This window comes from Phyllostomus discolor, chromosome 1 (genome assembly GCF_004126475.2).
Source record: "Phyllostomus discolor isolate MPI-MPIP mPhyDis1 chromosome 1, mPhyDis1.pri.v3, whole genome shotgun sequence".
In the NCBI taxonomy this organism is placed as follows: domain Eukaryota; kingdom Metazoa; phylum Chordata; class Mammalia; order Chiroptera; family Phyllostomidae; genus Phyllostomus; species Phyllostomus discolor.
In genome coordinates, this window is record NC_040903.2 from 14162284 (window position 1) to 14187130 (window position 24847).

The 24847-nt window shown below is 47.4% G+C and overlaps 1 protein-coding gene across 2 annotated transcripts in view; it reads right to left on the reverse strand.

Moving 5' to 3' along the window:
- CCDC149 (coiled-coil domain containing 149) overlaps positions 1-24847 on the reverse strand; it is a 97666-nt gene that overhangs the window by 6115 nt on the left and 66704 nt on the right. Inside the window, exons 8-12 of one of the 2 annotated variants that reach the window (XM_028507989.2) lie at positions 23357-23441; positions 21269-21413; positions 13689-13765; positions 12311-12343; positions 7677-7793 (exon numbers count right to left, since the gene is read on the reverse strand). In XM_028507989.2, the coding sequence (XP_028363790.1) occupies positions 7677-7793; positions 12311-12343; positions 13689-13765; positions 21269-21413; positions 23357-23441 (457 nt within the window). The remainder of the gene's footprint in view (positions 1-7676; positions 7794-12310; positions 12344-13688; positions 13766-21268; positions 21414-23356; positions 23442-24847) is intronic. The other variant, XM_028507988.2, reaches the window with a different exon arrangement.

Below are 24847 nucleotides of genomic sequence, written 5' to 3' on the forward strand. Positions count from 1 at the left end.
AAAAATGACTAGAACTGATCAATGAATTCATAAAGTAGCAGGATACAAAATAAATATTCAGAAATTGGTTGCATTTTTATACTCCAATAATAAACTGTCAAAAAGGGAAACTAAACTAAAAAAAAAATTCCATTTACAACTGAATAAAATTAAATTAACTAGGAATAAATTTAACCTAAAAAAGGTAAAAGACCTGTACTTGGGAAATTATAAAACTTTGAAGAGAGAAAATGAAGAAGGTTTCTATTCTTGAGCACAGTAAATGAAAGCATATACTGTGCTGAAGAATAGAAAGAATTAGCATCTTTAAAATGTCCATACTACCCAAAGCAATCTATAGATTCAATGCAATGTGTATCAAAATACCAATGTCATTTTTTATAGAACTACAACAACTAATCCAAAAGTACATATAGAACCACAAAAGATTCTGAACAGCCACAGTGATCTTGAGAAAGAAGAACAAAGCTGAAGACGTCATACTCCCTGAAACTGAAACACACTACAAGGGTGCAGCAATCAAAGCACAGGGCAGTGGGGTAAAACAGACATGTAGGTAAATGGAGCAGATTTGAGACCCCAGAAATAAATGCATGCCTCTATGGTCAATTAATATATGACAAAGGAGGCAAATCATACAATGGGGTGAAGACAGTCTATTCAATAAATGTTGTTAGAAAAACTGGACAGATACATGCAAAAAAAATGAAGCAAGACCACTTTCTTACACCATATACAAGAATAAACTCAAAATGAATTAAAGACTTGAAACCATAAAACTCCTGAAAGAAAACACAGGCAGTAAACTCAATGACATTTCTCTTAGCAATATTTTTCTATCTCCCCAGGCAAGGAAAATAAAAGACAAGATAAACAAATGGGAATACATCAAACTAAAAACTTTTGGCACAGCAAAGGAAACCATAAACAAGACAAAAAGACAACCTACTGAATGGAAGAAGATATTCGCCCATAGTACTTCTGATAAGGAGTTGATACCCAAAATTTATAAAGAACTCATAAAACTCAACACCAGAAAAACCCCACAAACATTCCAATTAAAAAACGGGCAAAAGTCCTAAACAAACACTTTTCCAAAGAGGACAAAATCATGGCCAATAGACATGTGAAAAGATGCTCAATGTCACAAATCATCAGAGAAATGCAAATTAAAACCACAATGAGATATCACCCCACACTGGTCAGAATGGCCATCATCAATAAATCAACAAACAAGTATTGGTGAAATGTTGCAAAAAAGGAATCCTCACGCCCTGTTGGTGGGGATGCAGACTGGCGCAGCCACTGTGGAAAGCAATAGGAAGGTTCCTCAAAAAATTAAAAATGGAACTGCCTTATGACCCAGCAATTCCACTTCTGGATATATATTCAACCCCACTTCTAGTTATAAAGAAACCCGAAACACTAATTCAAAAAGGTATATGCACCTCTGTGTTCATTGCAGCATTATTTATAACAGCCAGGACATGGAAGCAACCCAAATACCCATTAATGGAAAACTGGATTTAAAAAACATGGTACATATATACAATGGAATATTGCTTAGCCATTAAAAGGAATGGAATCTTACCATTTGTAACAGCATGAAGGATGGACCTAGGGGGTATTTTGCTAAGTGAAATAAGTCAGACTGAGAAAGACAAATACCACATGTTTTATTTACATACAGAATCTAAAGAACAAAATAAACGGACAAAACAGAGACAGATTCATAGACAGAGAACAGACTGGTGGTTGCCAGAGGGGAGGGGCATTTGGGGGACTGGGTCAGAAAGGTGAAGGGATTAGAAGTACAGGCTGGTAGTTACAAAATAATCATGGTGATAAGTAAAGTATTATTAAAATCCAGCATGGAGAATATAGTCAACCACCAGGAATATAATCACCAGGTATGGGGCCAGGTGGGTGCTGGAAATATGGAGGGATCACTTCACAAATTATACCAATGCGTAACCACCAGGCAGTACACCTGAAACTAATATAAAATAATATTAAGTGCCCACTGTAATTGAAAAATAAAATTTAAAAAAAAGAATAGGACGTGTTTTGAGCATCCATTTAATTTAAAAGCTGGATGTGTTGTTGAACATTTAGTCACTTAAAATAGTATTTAACGTTTTAAGAAACTTGCAATGGCTGAACACGGCTAAAGAAAAGTCTGCGAAACTTCAGAAGAAATGAAACATTCGAGAGAAGAGACTGACGGCAAGGCTGAACTGAAGCTACTGGAACGAGGAGGGGGAGGGGCCCAGCGAAGGGAGAGAAGACGGACCCAGACAGAGCTGCTGGCTGCGCACACTGCCGGCTGGAGTCACCGGGGAAGCTGGCTGTGGGTCTCCCTCCGCCCGTGGCCACTGTGCCCACACCTCTCCCATCCCTCCCATGCACATTTGCTTTCACCTTCAAAAGAAGCCATTTCCTTTCTCTTTAGCCTTTTTGATATCCATAGAAAAAGTCCCAGGGACAGAAGTTCAAACAAATGTGCACCGTGCTTTCTAAAGTGTGTACTTAGTCACGGGTAACTATGCATTACTCTCCAGAGAACTCACTGACCTCAGCGAGTATTGTACCTGAAACGAGACCGTTACTTGTGCTTACAATGAAAGTCATAGTGTATAAATGAGTGAATAAAGCAAGCCTTGATTGAAAAAAGTAACCATTCAGTCCTGTGCAGCCAGGATCATTATGTTAGCTCCTAATCAGTTCCTTTGCTCCTAGTCTGCTCTAACCCAATCTGTTGGGAGAAGGACCTTCCCTAAAGCTTTGCTTCTCAAAGTGGGGTCCATGGACCAGCAGATAAGATTATACTTAATCTTAAAGTATAAGATTTCAGCAGATTAATTTTTTAACTCTGCCAATCACCTGCATCACCTGGGAGCTTGTTCAACATGCAGGCTCCGGGGCCCTACCCCAGACCTACTGGTTTAGAATCTGCATTTGTAACAAGACTGGGGGCAATCTGGGTGCACATTACAGCCTGAGAAGCCCTGCGAGCTTAAAACACAAATCTGACCATGCCCTTCCCCAGCTATAAGGCCTTCAAGTCTGCCACTGCCACAGGAACAAAGCCCAAGCCCTCCCTCAGCCTGACATTGAAGAACTTTTAATGACCCAACAATATCCACGACCTTTCTACTTGACACCCCAGCTCTTCTCCCTATACCCTTAGACTCCAGCCACACCGAACCTCAACGGCATCCCAGTCCTGCCCTCTGTGACCATCATTCCTTTATGTATCCAGATGCCCAACTTCAAGAGTCAGCGCCCCCTCCACCTCCTCCAGGAAGCCGACCTGATTAACTCTGGCCAGAAGTAGTCTCTCCAGCATCCTAATCCCCACAAGGCTGTGTCTGGATCTCCAAGGGAACACAGTATTTCTTTTTACCCTTAAATGATTACCTATATATAGTTAGCTTATAAAAAAACAGCTAAAGTATAAGATTTCAGCAGATTAATTTTTTAACTCTGCCAATGTTTGATAGGAGGGGCTCAATCAATAGCTTATTAAATGTGTGAATCTATGGATATATGCATTAATTCATGAATTAGTGAATATATTACTATATTAAATGCCATGAATTAATAAATAAAACAATCCTTGAATTTATGGTACTCTTTCCAGGCTGTATTCAAGTTGCTACCCTAAAAGTTCTTACAAATGGCACTTTCAAAAAAAAGGTGAGAGAGACATTTCTAACTCACACAAACATGTAGCTACTTCTGAGGTGCTAAGGAAAGCAGTCACAGAATTTTCACAGTAACAAGCGGAATTTTTATAGCAGTTGCACAGGGAGCATGGGCAACACTGAGTCAAAATGACGAAGCTTCCAGACTGGAGCAAGAAGCTGTATTCAGGAGGAGTCAATGATGGTCTTTTCTGCAGCGAAATTTTTTGCCAGCGTGAGATGAATAAACTCCTTCTGGAAATTACTCTTATGACGTTATTTCTTCCAGGACACTTTACAGTGTATTCGGGTGCCCCCGAACAATTAATTAACCCTACCAGTAACAAGCTAATCCCTAAAGCGTTTGTGGTGTTTTTACTGTGGGTCAGGTTAACCTTCTCCACCTTCATTTACATTTGAGTGAGGGTGGTCTAATTAGACTGGGGACTTCTGGTCATTGGCAGTTTGCCTTGTGCCACTTCTTTTTTATTTTTTTTTTTAAGATTTTATTTTTAGAGAGCAGAAGGAAGGGAGAAAGAGAGGGAAAGAAACACCAATGTGTGGTTGCCTCTCGTGTGCCCCCTACCGGGTACCTGGCCCAACACCCAGGCATGTGCCCTGACTGGGAATTGAACCAGCGACCCTTTGGTTCACAGTCCTGCACTCAATCCACTGAGCCACACCAGCCAGGGCAGGCCTTGTGCCATTTCTTTAGGTGGCAGTCTGCACGTAATAAAATGTATGAATCTTTCTAAAAATGGCAGGCCTCTGAGATTAGCAGAGAGAGCTTTGAAACTTTGATTTTGGGGTGCGGGGAGGGGAGCAAAACTGCAGTGGTCATTAGAGGTCAAAGCACAGCTGCAAAGGGAATGGGCCAAGCTGAAATTGTACCCTTTGCTTCTGCCAGGGGTAGCTTTCTATAAAGGCCCACTTTTCAGAGCTCCAGGTCTTAAAGATATGGAGGCCTGGCTCCAGGACTAGCTCATGGGTCCACGGCAGGTTTACCAAAACACTCCTCCCCTTTGTTTACCCAACAGGTGTCTAAGAAATATACTGAAGTCGTTACCAGGAGACCCAACAAAGTGACTGGAGATGCCGTGACTGTCAAACCAAAACTAGGGCCTCTGGTTCCCTGCAGTGGGAGCAAAATCCTCCTCTACTTCTGCGATTCTGGAACATTAACTCTTAAGCTGTGGAAGCTTCATCTTCCCTTTGAGAGCAGACACACAGCATTGCCATTTTCACAAAAGCAAGATTTCTGAACTTGCCCGGAGTCAGAAAATATTATTATAAATAACAGTAATTATCCCGTGCTGTTTTGGCAAACAGAATTAGTATCATTAATAGTTATTAATAACAATGCCCATATTAATAACGACGAGGCAATCAACTGATACAAATGCATTTTGACATAAATAGTGGGGAGAGAAAAAATAGTTTCTCCCAAGCAATGAAGAAACGGGAGCTCTTTGAAGGATAGATTGCTGATTACCTAAATATGTGCCCCCTCCCCTCCCACTGGCCCAAGGGGGACATCCGTCTTCTTTTGCTAACTGATCCCTGATGGGCCTTGTGCCCCCCAGTGTGAGCTGCTTCCCGCTGGAGTCAATCCGAGAACGGTGAGGAGGCAGGCCAGCCCCAGCGCCGACCGCGGCTACATAAACGCTTCCCTGTTCCTGCCCCTGCTGCCGAGGGCCGGGGCTGGAACAATGAGAGCTAATGATGGAATCCTGGAAGCTCTCATTTGAACCAGGCCATCACTTATGCCACTCCTGTGAAAGCCAAGCCAGGCTCAGGCTCCATGTCTGTGTGGCAGGCCCAGGCCCACCTGGGGGCTTGGCAAGCCCAGAGCAGACAGGGGGCTTCGCTCTGCACGCGGACACTGGATGCTGGCGTGGGATGACCACTGGCCCAGACATGCTCCAGAATGCACAGCGGGCCATGCTGTGTTACAGACCAGCCTCGCAAACGGCCACATGCTGCTGGCTGGGAAGACCTGGCCTTGCCTTCTGGCCAGTGTGTGACCCATCCAAGTCACAGGGGGGGCATTCCAGGAAGTCTCGCTGCATGGGCCGGGGGAACCTCTCTGTTGAAATCCCAGACCTGTCCTCGCTTCTATTCTTACCGTTCCAGCACCACGATGAGTGATCAGCACAGGCTCCAAAACACAGCTGTGCCGACGTGTGAGCGAGCTGGTCTAGCCTGGCTCAGATTAGCAGACCCGCCCATCTGACCAAAAGGCCTGTGATAAATAATACATCGTTGTTGCTCTAAGTTCTAACTTTTGCAGTGGTTTGTCATACAAAACTAGCTACCTGATTGAGCCGGTTAGCACAGTTTTGTGTTTTGATCAAGCAGTTTTCATGTCAGAAAACCGTAAGGTTAGAAAGGTGGGCTAGATGAGGCCGTGAGTTCAAGCAGCCACAGCAGAGTTCAGAGCGGGTACAAAGATGTGGAAAGCAGTGCTCCGGGGGCTTCACATTACAGCAGCAGGGTGAAGACGGGAATGAAGTCAGCAGAGGATGGAAGCCCTGTGGAGGAGCTAGAGAGGGCCCGTGCCAAGTCAGCAGTGGTAGGAGCGGAGGCACAAGGAGCTCTAAGGAAAGAAAGGGCTGGGCTGAAGACCAGAAGCGGGTGGGGAAGGAAAGTTGGCCGTGCTCCGTGAGGACTCGAAGGTGTGGAGCCTGGGTAGCTGGGAGCGAGGGGACGAGGCAGGAAGAGGTGCTGGTGTCATTCTTGAGAAGTCCATTGGGTACCTGGGCGGGAAAGTTTGAGCTGGGGGAGATGTGGGACTGCAACTCTGCAGATGGACCCAGTGGGGGGAAATATCGTGAGAATGTTTTCATGGAGGCGATGGTTGAAGGCATGAGTCTGCAGCAAGAGAAGATGGAGAGAAAATGTACATTTTTCAAGGGAAGGTCCTTGACACCCACATGCAGGGCGTATTAGTCATGTACTGCTGTGTAACAAATGACCTCAAAACTTAGCAGCATTAAGACTCAGGAGCCTGGGTACAGTGTATCTGGGTGGTTCTGGTTAATGGTCTCTCCTGAGCTGACGGCTTGGCTGGGGCTGGAGAACCTGCCTCCCAGATGGCTCCCTCACTTGGCCGATGGCTGGAGGCCTCAGCTCCACACCACACAAATGCACGTAGGGCTGCTTGCGTGTCCTCATAATATGGCAGCCAGCTTCCTCCAGAGTGAATGATCCAAAACAGAAAGAGCAAAGCACGTACCACATGTCTTTTATGGCCAAGCCTTGGGAGTCACGTACTGTCACTTCTGCCGTGTGGTGTAGTTACACGGATCACCCTGGACACAGTGCAGCAGAGGACTGACTACACAAGGACCTGAATGGCAGGAGGAGGGGGTCATGTGGAGCCTTTTGGAAGCTGGCAACTGCACCGGGGATAGAGGAAGAAGACGAGCCAAACAGAGAAAGATGCGAAGGGCAGTCTAGTTGGAGAGGCCAGACTGCCACCTGGGAAGAGACCTGGCTCTCACACCTGCTGGCTCATCTGCTCCCTAAATGGTCCCCTGCAGAACACCCGGCATCCAGAAAGTGTGCCTGGTAGAGCAGAGGACTTTTTCCCCATGCAACTGATCCCCAGGCCACTTACCATGTGCCAGGTGATGTGCCAGGATGTTTCTGAGGTTGGCACCGTGGCTTATAGGTAAGGAAACAGAGGCTGACGCTACCAGCCCAAGTCCTCACAGCCAGTGTGACATGGGGCTGGAATACGAACCCGAGCTGTCCAACAAAAGGCCTCACTTTTAACCTCCGCGCCACCATGCAGAGCGCACAAGGGCCTGTGTTCTTCTGCTGGGAGCTCCAGACACCACGTAAGCACCAAGAAAGAAGTAACCGAGGAACACCAGGAACGACCCAACAGTGCCCTGAAGCTGTGAGAAGGGCAAGGACTGATGTGCACTGAGCCCTCCTCTGTGCCAGGCGCAAGACAAGCAAGATGAGAAATCAGGGTGTGCTTACCATCCTTGGGGTTTGCTTGGTGCTCAGTGGGCTGCTCAACCAGCTTCAGCAACGGGGATCTGGACCTCTGCACAGTGGGGAGAGCGGGGTCGCCGAACAGTATGGTGTCCTTGCCCCCTGTCATGGAAAAGGGGAAAATGGACATGTTAGGGTCTCAATGGGGTCGCTGCTATGGTGCCTTCACCCCCACACAATGGACTGGCTGGTGGATACGCACCTTCTTCAGTCACAGGTAACACTAAGGAAGGGCAAGGGCCAGCAGGCCCTTTCTGTGACACGAGGACAGGTAATGGCTGTCTATGTGCCCTGAGAGTCTGCTTAGGATATGGCTGCCCACAAATGCACCACCAGTAAGGGGCAGCCTGTATGTCAGCCAAACACGGGGCGGCATTGATCAGGGTGACACAGTAACACTACAGGTACCAGCAGCGTGCTTGGGTGCACAGGCTTTGGAGCCACACTGCAGTGTTTGTGTTCTGGACTCCAACCCTTCCTAGCTGGGTGACTCTGAGCAAGTCACTTAACCTGTCTGAGCCACAGGGCCCTCGCCCGTTAAATGAGAACAAATAACAGCACGCACCTCACTGGGTGGTTTTGATGCTAGGCATTGAGTCAGCACTCAATAAATGGCTCCTACTGAAATCACTCCTTTACAAGGCACCTTCCACAGCACTGTCACATACACTATATCCGATTTAATTTGATCTGGTCATTAAGAGTGAATAATAACTCTGTGGTAAGTCAGGTAGTATCAGGTCCTTCCAATGATCACAGCTAAACTTTCACTTAGAACAGAGAGTCCCCGAGCAGCCCGAACCTTTGATCTATTTGCATGAACTCCCTAAGCAGATAGAGAGTGTATGAGGCAGAGAGGAGGAGAGAAGGAAAAGCATTAGGACTCTACTTTGAAGGCCGTGGCGAGTGATGGAGGTGAGGAGCGGGGAAGCATGGCTTTGAAACCGGAGCTCTGTGAACACAGACTCGAAACACACAGACATAAAGGGCACTGCCACGGCGGCTGAAAGGGCCCAGCAGGCAGGACTGGATCCCCGACTTCTCTCCACGAGGCCTCAGCACTCCCTTAGGTGAACCCTCTTGGTGGGAACCACTGTGCTGAACCCCAAACCCCAGGGGCCACGTCCCAGCCTGCCCTCCAGCCCTAGCTGTCCAGCTTGGCTCAAGACCCTTTCTGAAGCCAAGCCATTCAATGGGGCTCAAGGTAGAGGCTCTAAGATTCTGTGACTTTAGTTGCAGGCTCCACAGCGCACAGAGCAGTATTCGTGGGAAGATGTTTGCTCCTTCGGTGAACCTGGGCTCCACATCTGAGTCCTCAGTTTGTTTATGCCACCATCCCCCCATTTGGCCATATCTTATTAACTTGATCCCCGAGACTGCAGTAGAGAGTTTGCACGTGGTAGGTGCTCCATAAGCCTCTGATAAACGTGTGAATAAATGGCAGGTGCATCCTCGGGAATCCTGACGTCTTGCGGGCCGCGGCCCCAGGCAGATGGCGTGTGTTATTAGCAGCCGTGGCGCTCTGGTTTCTTGGCTCTCGGAGGCTCTTCCCAGAAGAACAGAAATCAGATAGGAGCCGACCCTGACGTTCCCTACCAACACGGCTACTCCTCACACATGACAAAACCCCAGAAACCTTCCTGTTCGTAGGCTGGGGAGGCTTCCCAAAGAGAATCATTGGGATATTGTTGAGAGACTCTCAGAGTGAAGTCAACACAATCGGGTCTCCCTCGGAGCTGCAAAGGGACCACCTGGAAACACCTGGAGGGCTTAATGGTCGCTCTGGACCCACTGCAGACGCCTCAGGATGGACTTCTCCCTGTTTCTCGCCACAGGCAACAGCTACTGCCCTCCAGGTGGGGAAAGAAAAGCATCTCTTGACCCTTCTTTTTTCTAGCAGGTAGGCTGGCAGCTCTCTGGCCTCAAGGGGACTCCGTAAGAGACACACCTGCCCCTCTATGCACAACCAGCTTGCCAAGTTCCCCGGGCCCTGGTGGCCAAAGAATCAGAATTACGGGCAGAGCTGGAAGCTGGCTGAGATCCCGAGCCCGTCCTGCCATGAGGAATTCCCCAGGGTGGACTGTCTGTGGCCCTCTCAATGCACAGGGCATCACCCAGCCCATAAAGCCCCCACAAACGGCACCGGAGCCAGCAACATCCAACCCCTCCGAGACCCTGGGAAGCAGGCACACAGGGGAGGGAGACAGCAGCCGCCACTCCTTCATGTCCGACCAAGGCAGGGACTGGGGAGAAGAGACGTACCTCCCCCAGTGCCCGCCTGAGGAGAGCGTCTCCTCATCTTAAGGCAACATGCCAAGATGTGGTCATCTTTGCAAAATATTTACAGGGTTCCAAGGTCTTTCTTGGACATTGTTTCTAACTCAGTCTGGATTCTGCTTACACTGACTGACCAGAGCTCTGATCCAATGGGTGGCTGCCGTGCCACAGTTACGCTGTGGGCTGTCGGACTGGAGGATGAGGAGCAGGGCAAGGGTGACCCACAAAGTAGGGTCAAACCTCAACTAAGGTCGAAGGTCGCCCCGGCCCTCCATCCACTCAACCGGTGTTGGCTTCTGGAAGCCCCGCTGACTCCTTCTAACACAACACCCCTCGCTCCTTCTCTGAAACGAACCATGAACTTTCAAAATGCACATTTTCCTCCTCGGACTGGTGCTTCAGGCAGAGAAGAGAGAATGAAGAGAGAACGAAAACCCCGAAGAGCCAGGCTCCGCTCTCTCCCGACTTGGCCTGGCATTTAGGGTTCTTTTCAGAGCACGAGCACGGCCAGGACACCTCCTCCTGGCGCTCCCCAAGCCCTGCCCCCGTGCAGAGGCCGACAAAGGGCTGGGAGGAGGGGGCCGGCTGGTGGGGGCAGGGTGCTGGAGGGTCACTCTTTCCAGAGGGGTGTGGGCCCTCGGGCCGGCCCACCGTCTGGCTTCCCCACAATAGCCCCACACCTTTTCTACCTCCCAGGGACTGGTTCAAAGCGTGGAATATGCTTTGCTGTCCAGACGATTTCTCCACAGGCTGTGACATTTGTCAAGCATGTCTACTCCCCAGCAAGATCACTGGGTTGCCCCAGCTCTGTCAAACAGCATCAAGAGCTAGATGCTGCCGGCTGAGAGAGTGAGGAGGGAGGGAGGAGAGAGGCAAAGAGGGTCATCATAGCACGTCCAGCGCCCAGCAGCACGCCTGCCACGTAGCCATGTGGGGTTGGGCTCCTTCGCCACTGTCCTTTGGTGTCTCAAAAGAGACTGTTCTGGCTTCTGACTTTCTCTTCTCCAACCCAGCTCGCTTTGTGAGCCATTCCCAGCGGATCCGTCTACCCATCACCTCTTCTCCAAGCTGCAGCTCACTGGGACAGGGGACCACTGAAAGGAAGATCCGAACACCTGGGTTCCCGTACCAGCCACTGTGGCCTCAGGTGTCACCTAACTTCCCAGGCTTCCTAAGGAAACTTCCTTACCTCAAACGAGGGAGCCAGACTGGATTGGGAAGGAGGAAAGTGTTTTTTTCTCACAGGTCCACTCTGAGCAGGAGGCAGCTTCCTGGAAAGCCACCCAGTGGAAGACCGCTCTGGGGGCCACACGTGAGGCCATCGAAGAAGAGCTGTGTGACCAACATGCAGTGTCCGCCACTGTCATAGGGGTGCGTGTTATATGCCACGTGCTCGTCATCCTTGAACGTTTTGCTCTCAAGTGCCCTTCCAGGTCCAGCCCTCGCCGGACACCTGCCACCTGGGGGTCGTAATCACTCAGCCCTTAAGCACGTAGTCTCTCCTGCTTTCCTCTCACTGCCTGGTGTATGCTCATCTTGCCTCCCTCATGGGCAAATGGGTTCTTGGAGCAGGCGAGGGGCATGTCTTAGAATACCTGGTGCAGAACTACATCCACCGAGGTGAGGCTCGAAAAGGGATCAGACACACTGATGGGCTGGTTGATTGGAGGAGACACTGATGCTTTCAAGGTGCTGGTAGATAAGGGAGAGCTAGCAATGCTCTGGAACCCTGGGGACCTAGTTTCCTCCAGTTGGCTGAAAACCCTGTGATGTGCCTCCTATTTGGGGAAAGGAAGAGGAAGAGGAGGAGGAACTGGAAGGAGGAAAAAGTGGGAAGAGGAGAAGAGGAGGAGGAAAAGAGCGTACTGCCTCTTGCTCCACTGTTCAGCTCTTCGTTGGAGCCGTAAAACAATGAGCAGACAGAAGGGACTGGTGTGCGTTGCACCGGAAGGGGCCTACTCCCTCACTCTCCCCCGGAGGCTTTGAGAATGAGCATGAGACGATGCTTCGATGCAACATCTTTCGTCCCTGTACCAGGGCAGTGCCATCCCACCAGGTAATCGCCACTCTTTTTCCTGTCCTCCCACTTTGCATCTGTGTGGAGGCTGGAGATTAGAACAGACAAGCCATGGCATAAAATCCACTCAGCTGGGTCCCTCAAAGCTAATTTTGCCATTTAATATTTGCTTTGTACTAATTGAATTCTCGATTTCAATGAACTGTTCTAACCCGGGAAGGGCAAGGATACATAGAGAATGCATTTCTGTTTATTTACATGCAGGGATGATATTAATGCACTACTGATATTAGCCACAAACACAGATATTTCAAATAGAACATACTCCCAAATCCTACTGAAACATTGTAGCTCAGGCCTTCAGGCAGCAAAAGGAAGGAAAGAAACAATTATTATTGCATAATAGCCATTCCGAACTAGACCCAACATCACCAGACAGAAAATTCTCAGCATTCATTGTTATTCAACTTCCAGCTTTTTACATAAGTTGTAGAAATAAAACATTGTGAAATTTCAGTAAGTCATTTGGAGAGGAGGAAAAAAAAAATCAAAACTTCAGTACATGCACAGAAATAGCAATCTGACTGCACAAATAAACGATAAATTTGCCTGACTGTGTTGAAATTCAATGCAATAAAAGAAAGGCCTTCAAAGCAGATAAGGTTTTAACCGCATCAAAAGGTTCTTGTGCAAAATGGATCATTCAAATCCCCAGGATGGCACTCGCCACTAATTAGTTCTGTTAGGTCTTTTGACCTCCACTTCAGAATCACGGCTAAAAATTCCAATTTATGAAACACACTTCCAGGCAACCTACGGCAGCGATGTGGATTTCCATTAAGAGACGTGCTGTTGTCCACATCCCTGCTGCAATTTTCATTCCCTGTACGTTACAGGGAAGTAACAGATACGAATCAAGGGTGGAGGGGGCCAGTGGGGAGACCAGTTGGCGCAGAAAGGGTAAGTAACTGAAATATATGTACAATGTTGCTTCTGTGGGAGAGGACACAGAGGGAAATGATAAGCCCACTTGTCTGGGGCTGTAAAGAAAAAAGGGGGCATGACTGACTTGCCCCCTTGAAGGGGGCATTTTTCTTCAAGACAAGCAGAGTAAATATAGCTAATTAAAGTGAAGCATCAGGGTTTTCTCTCGTGCACAACTGTGAGGAAGACTCCGCACAGGAGATTTTGATTTTCAAGCCACATCACAAGCGGGATGGGGGAGAGAGCAGCAGGAGGAGGCTGTGAAGTGCCCTTGGTCGGAGCACTTGTCCTTCTGATTTTAAGTTTTAGGGCTGATGATCAAATTGAACAAATCTTTGTATATTCTTACATTCATTGGTAGGGGTGAGGATTCAATTGATAAAAAAGTCTTTATAAGACACCTATGGGTAACAAAAATGAAACAATTTCCTATATTCCCAAAGTTTTTTAAAAAACGCGTATCTTAAAAAAGCATAGACACACACAATGACAATTTTAGAATTTAAGTTAGTAAAACTGCATAGTTACATAGACAAGAACCTCCATATTTGTTTTAATTTTCTGATTTCCCTCCAGAATGAGAGTTGCTAAGTTTAAAACACTTCTCAGCAGTGGTCGTCAAATAAAAGGACATGAAAGAGGTAGAATCTTCTTTGCAAATTACAAGAGTGCTTCCTTTAAAAAAAAAAGGAAAATAAATTTTATGAAGTTCTGCTTACCTGGAAGACTCCACAAACCAGAAACTTCCAGAGTTCTTAATTTTTTCTCCAGTTCAGCCACCCGATTCCCTAGGATTCTGGAAAAGGGGAGCAAATTGCAGCAGACAGATTAATGAGCATCTCATCCGCTCCCAAGGCTGCGAGTGGGCTACTTGGGATACCCGCTAGTGCACTAGGAGAAAATGTTTTGAGATTTAAGATATTTGCTAAAAACGGAATACACACACACACTCTCTCTATTGAAATACACATACAAATAAAGTGAATAATTTTTTAAAATACTAAAATGTTGCCACTGCAGTGACTCCTCTCCCAAAGGGCGGTTTCTCAGAAAAGCTAAACAATTATTCCACCATTGCTCAGGTATCTTACAGCGTTTTTATTTAAGAATTGCGCAATGCTGAAGATGACTGAATTTTGAGTACCCTTAGTGGTAGCACACCTTGATTCTTGGAAGGTGGATCTGAGTTTTGGAAACAATCGAAGTGTAACAAATAACATGGGTAAAGATACTTGGTGATGCTTCTTTGAGTCAATAAAATAATAGTAGCTGCCTAGTGGCTGCCGCCTTAGACCTTGCCTGTTTCAGAGTGGTATCCGATTCGTCCTTCATATCTAGCATAATGACTAGTAGATGTTTAAAAATGCCCTTGATTACATAAATGTTTTTCTCTTCTCATGACTTGCAATTATTAATGGAGAGAATTTAGAAAAAACAGACATTTCTAAAGAACTCTTGGTAATTGCAGAATCACTAGAATAATGGTGTTGCTTTCCAAAGTGACCATTATGACTGACTCATTCATATGTAAGTTCTGGAATGTGTATTGGAGAAGACTATACTGTTTACCAGCACTTCAAACATTGTATGAATGGAAAGACATACTTGTGGGCACATATTTCCCTTCCTTCACACAAAATAAAATATATTGGGAAATGATTTCACAGTCATTTAAAACTTCAGTCACTTTCCATTGACCTGGATATTTAAAAACAAAACAAAACTAGTCTTCATATTATTGGGGGGATTTTCTTGGCACTGCTGTGCTAAAAACGATACAGAAATATCCTTAACAGCAAAGTTTCAATTCTTTGCAACAGGAGAAATCAGAACGCCAGAATTGTTCTCCTGGTTCTCTTTATATGCCGGAGGTGGCTGCACACACCCACACGTCTACACAGACACATGAATACGTATATACCTGCACACGCGTACATGGCTTTGAATTCATCCTGACTTTATCTGAATTGACTTACAGCATTGAATTACTATTCCCTGCGAGCTCCCAGAAAACTCTTCGACATGACTCTATGTGGTTTTCCTCATCTAGGTACTTAGAGCATTTCTTTGCCTCTTTTCCTGAAGTCTTAAATTCTGCATAGTCTTTATCAATTACTTTCAATTTTCACTCCGATTGTTGGGTCTGTTCTGCTTTCGTGGCTCTGACCCTTCAATAAACGCCATTCTTCGTAATCTCCCTTTCAATGTTTTGCTCAGACCTTCTGATCCAAGCTCCCTTTTCACCAGCTGATGGGTTTGAGATGCAATCGCGGCGGTGTTCAAGCTGACGCCCCGTTTCTTAACGAGATCATATCCTCTGTAGGTGGCTGCCTCTCGGAAACCAAAGATAAGGCTTAACTCTTCTGTGGACGGTGAAGGATACCGGCAGGGCAATGCGCGAAGGTGTGGCAAAGAGACATTTGGTTGCACTTTTTCTGATGTTCCCAGATCGCGGCCATGTCTCCCGGAAATGGAGGGAGGAGAATTTGCCGGTGTCCCCAGCAAGCTGCTTTCAGAGGCCCTGCCTAAGTTTGCCTGTGATGATTGTTTGCCTCTTTGGCCTGGCACAGGCACCTGATGCAGGGCCGCAGACAATCACATGGACCCAACAGGAGCTGGGGTAGTAGTAATAGTACCAATAACAATGGCAACTACACTACTGTTAACACCAGCAGCAAAACTGACCTTTCCCGGGTCTTGAATATGAATCAGGGTCCATGCTGAATACCTACCAGGCTCGCATTATTTCATCAGACCTGACAAAAACCTTACAGTGTGCATTGTCCTTTTATTCTTCTTTTACACACAGGAACCCCCAGGAACAGAGAGGTTAAGCAACTTGCCCGAGGACCCAGAGTTCATCTCAAAGCTCTGTCTTTTCCTAGTGCCCAGTGCTCTCACCATCATCCTGTACTTCTCCTCCCATTACCAGACAGGGGCATGGAAATTAGTCAGCCTGATCAAAACCCCATGCAGGACTCGGCTGGTGATGAGTCTGGATTTGAACCTATCAATCTACGGTCATTAGTGCCAATTCAAACACCAACAGGAACCCCCAGTTTGGGGTGCAGTGAAGAAGGGAATTTTACTTAGTGCAAACAGCTCAATGATAATACAGCACAGCGGCGAACACAGCACTGCTCTGGAACAGCTCAATAATAGTGCTACAGCACGGCTGAGCAGTACTACTGACCGCTAAGCAGTCTGCTCAGCAATGCTCCACTCTGCTCTGCACCACACTGCCCTGGTCTGACACCAAGAAACCCCCTACTCGGATTTCTGTGGAAAGTATGCTCCCCAATCTACAGGGGAGCTGATTTATATAGACAGAAGTCCCCACCCCTCCTCCCTGATTGGTCCGTCCTTATGCAAATAAGGATACCAAGCCCTTGGTTTGATTGGCCCAAAGGCACTGCTGTCCTGATTGGTCAGAATAGAGCAGCTCTGATTGGATGGGACGAGCCTTAGTTAGTCCCATTGGTTGAAATAGGATCACCTACTGGAGTTGATTCCAGGAACTCCTTTGCAAGGGCTGGCCCAGAAGGCAGAAACAGGACGGAAACACAGACAAGGGGTTCAGTGCGGAGGAGGGCGGTTTAGCACAGAGGCTGGCACGTTAGAGCGTTAGAGCGAAGGCTTCTCCGTGAGGTGCAGTTAGTGTGGGAGGCCCTGTGCAGAAATGGCTGGGAGGCTCTTTCTCTTTTTTTTTTAAATTTGAGTCTAGTAAGCCACCAGGAGCCCTTCTGAGTCCTCAGGGTTCACAAACCTCAGCCTCGGTTTGCCTCCGAAGTACACACTCTTCACCAATACCCAGTAAGGGCGATGGAAACCGAGCTCTATCACATCTGGAGCAAATTCTCGTTAAAGACCATTTATATTGAAATATGGATGTAACCACAGCTGACTTGCCAAATATAACCCAAGATGCTTCAAATGACAAAGAGGGACCTCCTGATTGGCTTGACACTGACAGAATGTGGCAGGTGGTCCACTGAACGTGGTGTGATGCAGCCCAGTGAGAGAAGAGGGCTATTTGAGTCTTAATAGCTGGCTGTATTTATAGATGGAGATGGTGGAAGTAGGAACAGGGTCCATTCAACTCAGTCTGACCAATTCAACAAGCAGTTACTGCGGCTGCAGAGGATAACAAAGAGAAGCAGACCCCGCCCCTGTATTTGAGGGACTAAAAGCCTGGGGGCACACAGGCACACAGAGGCACACACACGGACGGTGCCAGCGGAAGGCTTTAATAACAGACGATATTTGTCAATCACTTGTTCTGTACCAGATACTACTGTAAGCACTGCACAGTTACTATTTCCCTTTCCCCCTTGCCACAACCAGTGAGGCAGCTCTTATCATCCTAATTTTGCAGATGTGGGAACCCAGACCCAGGGAGGTCAATGGACACGCCCAGGGTGACGCAGCTGCTAAGTGAAGGGGCCAGAATCAACACTTGGCCCCGGAGATACACAAGTCCTTCAGCAGAACTGTGGGGCAGAAGTGGAGAGTGAATGAAAGATGAATCCAGAGAGGCTTGCAGGGACCCAGATTTCATGATCTTGTTGCCATATTGACAATGTTAAGATTTATACAATGGCAGTGGGGAGATATTGCAGGGTGCTAAGCAGAGAAGCAGCACAACGAAGTTTAGGGAAAGTACTCTGGATGCAGAGTTGAGAAGGGACTGGAAGAACCATGAGTAGAAGCAGAAAGACTGGTTAGATGAACATCATCCAAGTCAGTGACGATGGTGGCCCAAAACAAGCCAGTGGGAGTGTAGGGAAGCCATAGGAATGGGGCCACAACCAGGAGGTAGGTGAGGAGTGCGAGGTGTCCACGGGAGACCCACCTGGACGCAAGGGAGAGAGGAAAGATCTGGGAGTGCAAAGAGGAGAGTGCGGCTTGGGGAAGTGGCTCTGCTCACCGACAGCACGGGAGAGGTCAGAGGAGCAGGGGACTACACCGCCTCCTGAATAAGGCAAGAGAGGACCCAAGAAGCACACCTGGAAAGGAGGAGGAGAGTCTGGGCAATGAGGGTCCTTGGAAGTTAAGAAAGAGTTCCAGGTGGGACAGCATGGCCAGTATAGACTTATTCCAGAAGTGGTCATACTTCTAAATGGAAGTCTAGAAAAGGCCACTCAGAAGATGTGCCTGACCCTTGGAAGAGACATTTCAGTGGAGGTGATGAAATCTAGAATCCAAGCAACAGGTCGAGACCAAAGCAGACTAGAGAAAGTTGAGGCAGTGAATGGAGAATGACTCTCCAAGTGCTTTAGCAGGGAATAGACGGACGGAGCTGAGGCAGTAGCTCGAGGCATAAACAGGCTTGAGGGAGGATTTTTTTTGTAGGATAGGGAGATTTTAAAGAAAATTTTTATTTAGCTACAGTTTTTTTAAAGATGGGGGGGGGATTTCCACATATGTCCACCCAGTAAATTAGGAAATTCCTCAAGATGTTGGTCCTCTAGATGGATTTTCAGTAGCAGTTTGTGATAATAGCATCATAGGGGGTCTGCAAAGGCAGAACTAACTTGGGAACTGGCCACCGTTGTGCCTCTGTCCTTGCTTTCCAGACAACACAAGGAGCAGGGCTCCCCGACTGAGGGCCCCTGGGGAGAGCCAGGGCCTGACGCAGAAGCAGCTGGCTGTGGCTCTACGCAGGCCCAGAGATAACCCTGCCCCCAACCTCCACCCAGGTGGCCTTCTTTTGAATCACCGCTCTGATGCCTGACAGCTGTGTTGCTGCCAAGATTTTTGAGCTTCTAAGCTATTACCATTGGCCAGGGAAGGGGAAGAGCAGTGACCAGTGTCAGACACAGCCGGAAGGGTGGGGAAAGGCCAGGATGCCTTCGTGAATTCACCACCACCAACACCAACGCCACCACCCCCCTCTGGAAAAGTGTTGGTTTGTTGGGAAGGACTGGAGAGTGAAACAGTACTTTAACATCTGCCTCTTCTATTCATGCTGTGCCATCTGTTTATGAGACAAGTGAACCTCATCTCTTCTTTAGCAACAATCAGACAACTGCCAACTCTTTGGCAACAAGTACCTCAAGCAAAATGCCTTGTAATTGAACATGCTCTCAAAATGTGAAGTCCTAGGTTTAGGCATCAGTTCTTCCCGATGGCTCTCCGTGCACCTTCCCGGTGGAGGGGCAGGGGGGGGGGGGGGTGCCGAGCCGTAACTGCCAGGCAGTGGAAGGCCCACTTCCGGAACAGAATATCTTTGTTCCCACTTATCATGCCCCAACAAAACAAAGCTATCTTGTTATTTTAGTTACAAAATGCTAAATCATGGGGGATAACAGCAAGCAGACAAAAATTCACATTTCATTCTTAGCCCCAACTCCATTTCTTATTTAATTAGTTCCTTTACATGCTCCCAAATAAAACATTTATCAAAAAATATGAAACTTAAGACCCTCTAAGTATTCAAAATGGCACATTAGGTACTTTATGTGCTGATATAAAGCAATCTTCGAGATCTATTGTTATGGGCAAAGTGCAGCAGAGTGGAAACCTTTTTTAAAAAATGTATACTATCTACTATGTGTCAAAAAAGGAGAATATCTAGATAAACATACCTGAGTATTTTTGTGTGTTTATGTAAATGTGTTAATGCACTTAGTCACACGTGCATGCTTGGGGAGGACGCACAAGAAGTGAGGATTCCCTTTCCAGGAAGGAGAAGCTGGTGGCTAAGGGACGGCAGTAATTTGGAGATACAGTAAGTGCTAACTTAATGCCCTCACTTTCAACGTTAACTGGAATGATTACCACAGGCTAGCCGGTAGGAACAGGAGTTAAGTTCCTAGCAGCACATCAACATTGTAACAAACTGGCTATTCAAGGACCTGCTGTATATTGTTGTTTAACCTTTTAAATGTGAACCACAAAATAGTTCAAAACTATTCAATAGTTTAGAATGAAAAACCGCATTAAAGCAAAGATAAACCTGGCAAAATGAAAGTGTCAGGCTTTCTCAAAAGAGGCACAAGCCCAGGGACCCTGGGAACGCACATGGCTGCAGGAGGACAGGTGAGGGGCCCAGCAGGAACCCAACCTGTGGGGGAGGGGGGAGGGCGGTGCCAGGTGAGTCAGATCAACAGTAGTGCGGAGCACTGCAGGGATCCTGCCTGAAAAAAACAGTCCTCCGTGCCTGTTCTGGGAAGATTCCCATTCCTTCCCCCTTCCCTTATTAGTATCTGCATTTCAGCCTCTGGCTGTTTCACTCCTTGGTTAAGGTTTCTTTTAAAAGAACTTTTGAAACTCCTTTCAATAAATTACCCTTGTCATCTCTTTGAGATTGCCCAGACTCCCTCCACTGCTCTCTGCCTTCTTTTATATATATCTTAATCTCCTGCGCGATCTTCCCTTCACTTCCATCTCCTTTTTTTTTCTATTTTGTTTTTACAATACTCTCAATCATTTTCCAGGGCCCCGATTCCCAGGTCCCTCCCCTTCTTGCTGGAAGCCCAGCCTGTCGTTGCCTGCTCACTTCCTCCACACTTTCATTGTGGTTCTGGCATCAGCTACGTAGTCGGCAGGGCCCAGTGCAAAATGATAATGTGCAGCCCGCCTGCTAAAAAAACAATTCAGAATTTCAACATGGAGACAGGAGCATCAGACCAAATGCAGGGAGCTTCTGAGCACAGGGCGCTGAGCAGCCACAGGTGCGAGCCCATGAGCCGTCCCCGTGTGCAGTGTTTGCTGTTTTAACTGATTATTTGCCGCTCTCTGAACACTTCCAATTTTGCTTTTGTAATTTCCAATGGCTACCTTAACTTGCTTGATTTTGTCTAGTACAGTTGATATGTTTATAAAAACCAAATGGGACATTATTGTCCCTTTTCACCATCTTTTTTGCTCATCCGGAAGAGTGACGTGAGAGCCCTTGCAGGCTCACCTGCCTTTGAGGGGATGCTTCACTGTTCCTGCTGTTCAGAGCCCCTCAAAGCCAGGCTATGGGAGCACATGCCCTCCAAGGTGCCTCCACTAAAGAAGACCTGGAGGGCTGATTGGCGGAGTCACCCAGGCAAGTGTGATCAAAATCGCCATTTAACAGGTATTACTCAGGGAGGAGTTCAGGGTAAACATTCAATAAGCAGTAACCAGTATTATCTGTGGGCTTGACCTAATGGAGCACCAAAGTGCTGTCATAATGCAGAAGCATAGTTCTAGTTCAAGGAGTTCCCTTTCAGATTTGAGGCTTCTCCCTTGAGGACTGTAGCCCCACCAGCTGCCATCACCCCACACCCCTCCTGCCCACCCCCCACCGAAAGGTCCCGCCACCTACTTGTTGGTCTGCCTCTGGTGCTGGATGACCATGTTCTTCTCGTGGATCGTCTCCAACAGGGCCGTGGCGAGAGACTTCAGATCAGAAATGGACTGTGGGGTGGCCGGGAGACTGCACCCGTGATCCTCGGACAGCAGATCCTGAACTGGGTGGGAAATGACATTCACAACTCAGTCTGAAGCTCGTGCGGGACACCGGGGTGCAAACCAAGGTCAGCTCGGCCTGGGGGGTGATGGGTGCCCAGCTTCTAAATGCTGCTGTGGTGCTTTGAAGAGTCCCTTTCAGGGGGTAAACGTACAACAAAATGAAATTCAGTGTGTGGGGTAAGCAGAAAGGAGGAAGTTCTCATGGACTTTTGTTAGCAATTTGTAAGAGAATAATTGTTGTATTTGTCTAGTATTTTAGACATTCAACAAAAGTTTTAAACTGACTCGTTTGAGACTTAAAATGAACCAAAAGAAATCCACCTGGAAAGTGGCATTTATCCCCACTTCGTGGACAGGAAAGCAAGGTGCAGATGAATTAAAAACATCGGCTGGAGGTCTCACAGCCACGCTAATGGCGATGACTCTAGTCTGGAGCTCCTTCCTTTACAACAGAATTTCCCAGGGCGAGGTGCTTTCCGTGGGCAAGAGAATTTCAGAGATTATTTAAAGTACAAAATACATTTTGTATAGCACGTTTTTAGAAAGGGTAGATAAATAGGTTCCACAAAAAGACAAGGGCCACCTGGACTCCCACCAGACAGGAGAGAAGGGAACAGTACGAGTCACTGTGGGTTTCTGAACACCATTTCCTATGTCTGTATACAGATATACAAACCCACACACTTCTCTTCAAAATGGGAAAAGCTCTGCTTTTTTCACTTCACCTAATGCCACATCACGAGCATGTCCTAAAACAAAATGTCAACAGCTTCTTAGTAGTTCATGCATAGATATATAATAATAAATATGTTGTTTCTAATGGCTTTTTTAAAATTATAACTAATGTAGGAAGAACTTTCTTGAAGCAAAGTGTTCGCATATGTCTATAGTTCTTTCTTGCTGGCTCAAAGGATATCCACTTAAGGGTTTGCATCAGAGGTTGCCAAATGGTTACCTAGGAAGGGTGTCCAGATTTACCAGTCTGCCGGGGTGTTTGGGCGTGGCTGGTAATCCCCAGGGTAGTGATAACAGTACATCTCAGCATTCAAAGATGCTGTGTTGTCAATGGGCTACTTCCCATTTCTATAGAGCAGTGTAGTTTCCTTTTTACAAAGCAATTCTAGAGTGTCCTTTCCTAGTGGGATAAAAAGAAGTTGCTTGGAAAAGTGCCTTGGTTGTAGGTAAGCTGGAGAGTCAGCGAGTTTTAAGCCCCCCTGCTTCGGATGAAGACTGCCATCCGAGTGTTACTGTCGGCGCTGCCGACACCCCGAGAGCCGGCCCGCCGAGCACGCCCAACCTGAGGCTGATGTTTAACGCTGAATTCCCAAGTAGTGAGTGTCAGAAGCAAGCTCTCTGCTATTTATTCCCCTGGACTGCTCCTGGGAGATCATTATTTTTCATCAGAATCGACAAGGAGGGGGAACAAAATTGCAATCAATGAAAGCTTCTTTGAAAAAGGCACGTGTCCTATGATGAAATGATTTCAGCAGCTATGAGACTTCTGTTCTGCCCAAGGAGGACACGAAAAAGGGCAATCCGATGAGGCTGAACATGGACTCAGAGATGCTAAACTGGTGATCAGGGAAGGGACAACATTCTTGAAAGGAGAGCACAGTGCAGGGGAAGGGACCCAAACAAGGGCCGGTTACTAGGAAAACCTCTAAGGCTGAGGTTCTTAAAGCCGGGCCCCCAAACCAGCATCGGCATCACCTGGGAAATTCTTAGAAATGCCTTTTCTCGGGGCCCACCCCAGACCTACTAAATTGGAGACTCGGGGTGGGGGGCAGTAATCTGCGTTTTAACAAGCTGCCCAGGGAATCCTGCTGCAGGTGGAAGGGTCTAAGGATCAGCTCGGTTCCCAGCCCACAAAACAGGATGTGGACTGGCAGCCCGGCATTCTGCGATGCCAAGCGGCCCCCCTGCCCCAGAGAATGCCCCCTACCTTGCTTTGCAGAGAGAACTCCAGTCAGCGCACTGCTGCCGGATTTGCCCTGGCCTTTTGAGTTTTTCCGTCTCTCGAGAGCATTCTAAAGTAGAATGGGGAGAAAAATAAAAACCTCTGTCAGAAGAGACAATCATGGAAAAATACCCGGTTACGGTTAGACGTATCCTCCCAATTCTGCAGACAAGAACCCTTGGCGGAACCCAAATGCTGGCCCACCTGTTCAAATTCGGAGTCCCCGCCAAAGGGTTAGGATTTGTATGGACCCAGTAAAGCGTTTAAAAAGAAACTGGTGCCTGGCCGAATGGCAGCAACTACCCTCTCCCAAACATAAAAGGCACTCAGTGCGTACTTGTGACGTCACCAAATCTGAAGCAAGAACTCAGTCTAACGCGCAAAGTCACTGGTTATGAAAACCCCTTCCAAACAGACACGGGAGGAGAACAGATTCACTTTCATGCACCGATGCCCAGGAGTCACTACTGGTATTTGGAAGGATTCTATGGCTCCCCTGGAAAAAGGGCCACCATCGATCGGCGACACCTGCCATGCACATAAGAAAGGGAAGTGCATACGTGCCACCTAAATGTCATTCCCAGAAGAGGCGCTTCCATTAGAATTGATATGCATGGTACAGCCAGTGCCTGGCATGTGGAAGAACTGAATAAATGCTCGTAAATGAATGCACATGCACACATTTTGAAATTATGTATTAATTATACATCTTTAAAGGCTGCCTTCTTCTTCGGCTGCATGTGTATATATAGACCGGTAGAAACTGAAGTGTGGCCCCACACACACGGAAAGGAGGAACAGCGTGGAGACTTCTGAGAAAAAAAAAGCCCACGTCAAACACCAGGAAAATGAGAAGGCCCTCCCAAGCATCCAGACTGCTGGAGAACTTCACCCTCAGGAAGAGAAATCAATCTATTTTCAAAGCAGAGACACCCAGGAGATCTTTCTAATTACAACACAAGGAACATCTGCAGAAATAGATATTATCAAACTAATGGTGCCGGAATGAGAGGAAGTAACAGTGGGGAGAATTTAGACATTCTGTCCTTTCGGGGAGACGTGAACATTATGGTCTGGATTGTGATTTCCTAATCTTTGTTTCTTCGTCGCTCGGAAACCATTTTCTTATGGCCCGTTAGGAGACAAATAGTATCTGATGACAGGATGTTTTAAAGAAGAGCCAGAGAAGAATCCTCATGGCGTGTGGACCGAGGCTGGGAGGTGACCGCATCGAGGTTCTGGGGGCTGTCCCTGTGCCCTGTCCTGGTGACCGCAAGAGAAGGAGCCCTCACAGAACTGGGGGGAGGAGGGTGTGTGTTTGTTGTTTCAGGTTTAATTCTCCCCAGTCACCTCAGTTAAAGCTCTCAGGGGCCTCCCTCTGGGAGGGCGGGCAGACACTAAAACGTCTCTGGCACATAAAGGAGAAAGGGAATAGGATGACATTTAGAGGCACCGCAGTGAATCCCCAGCTCGTCG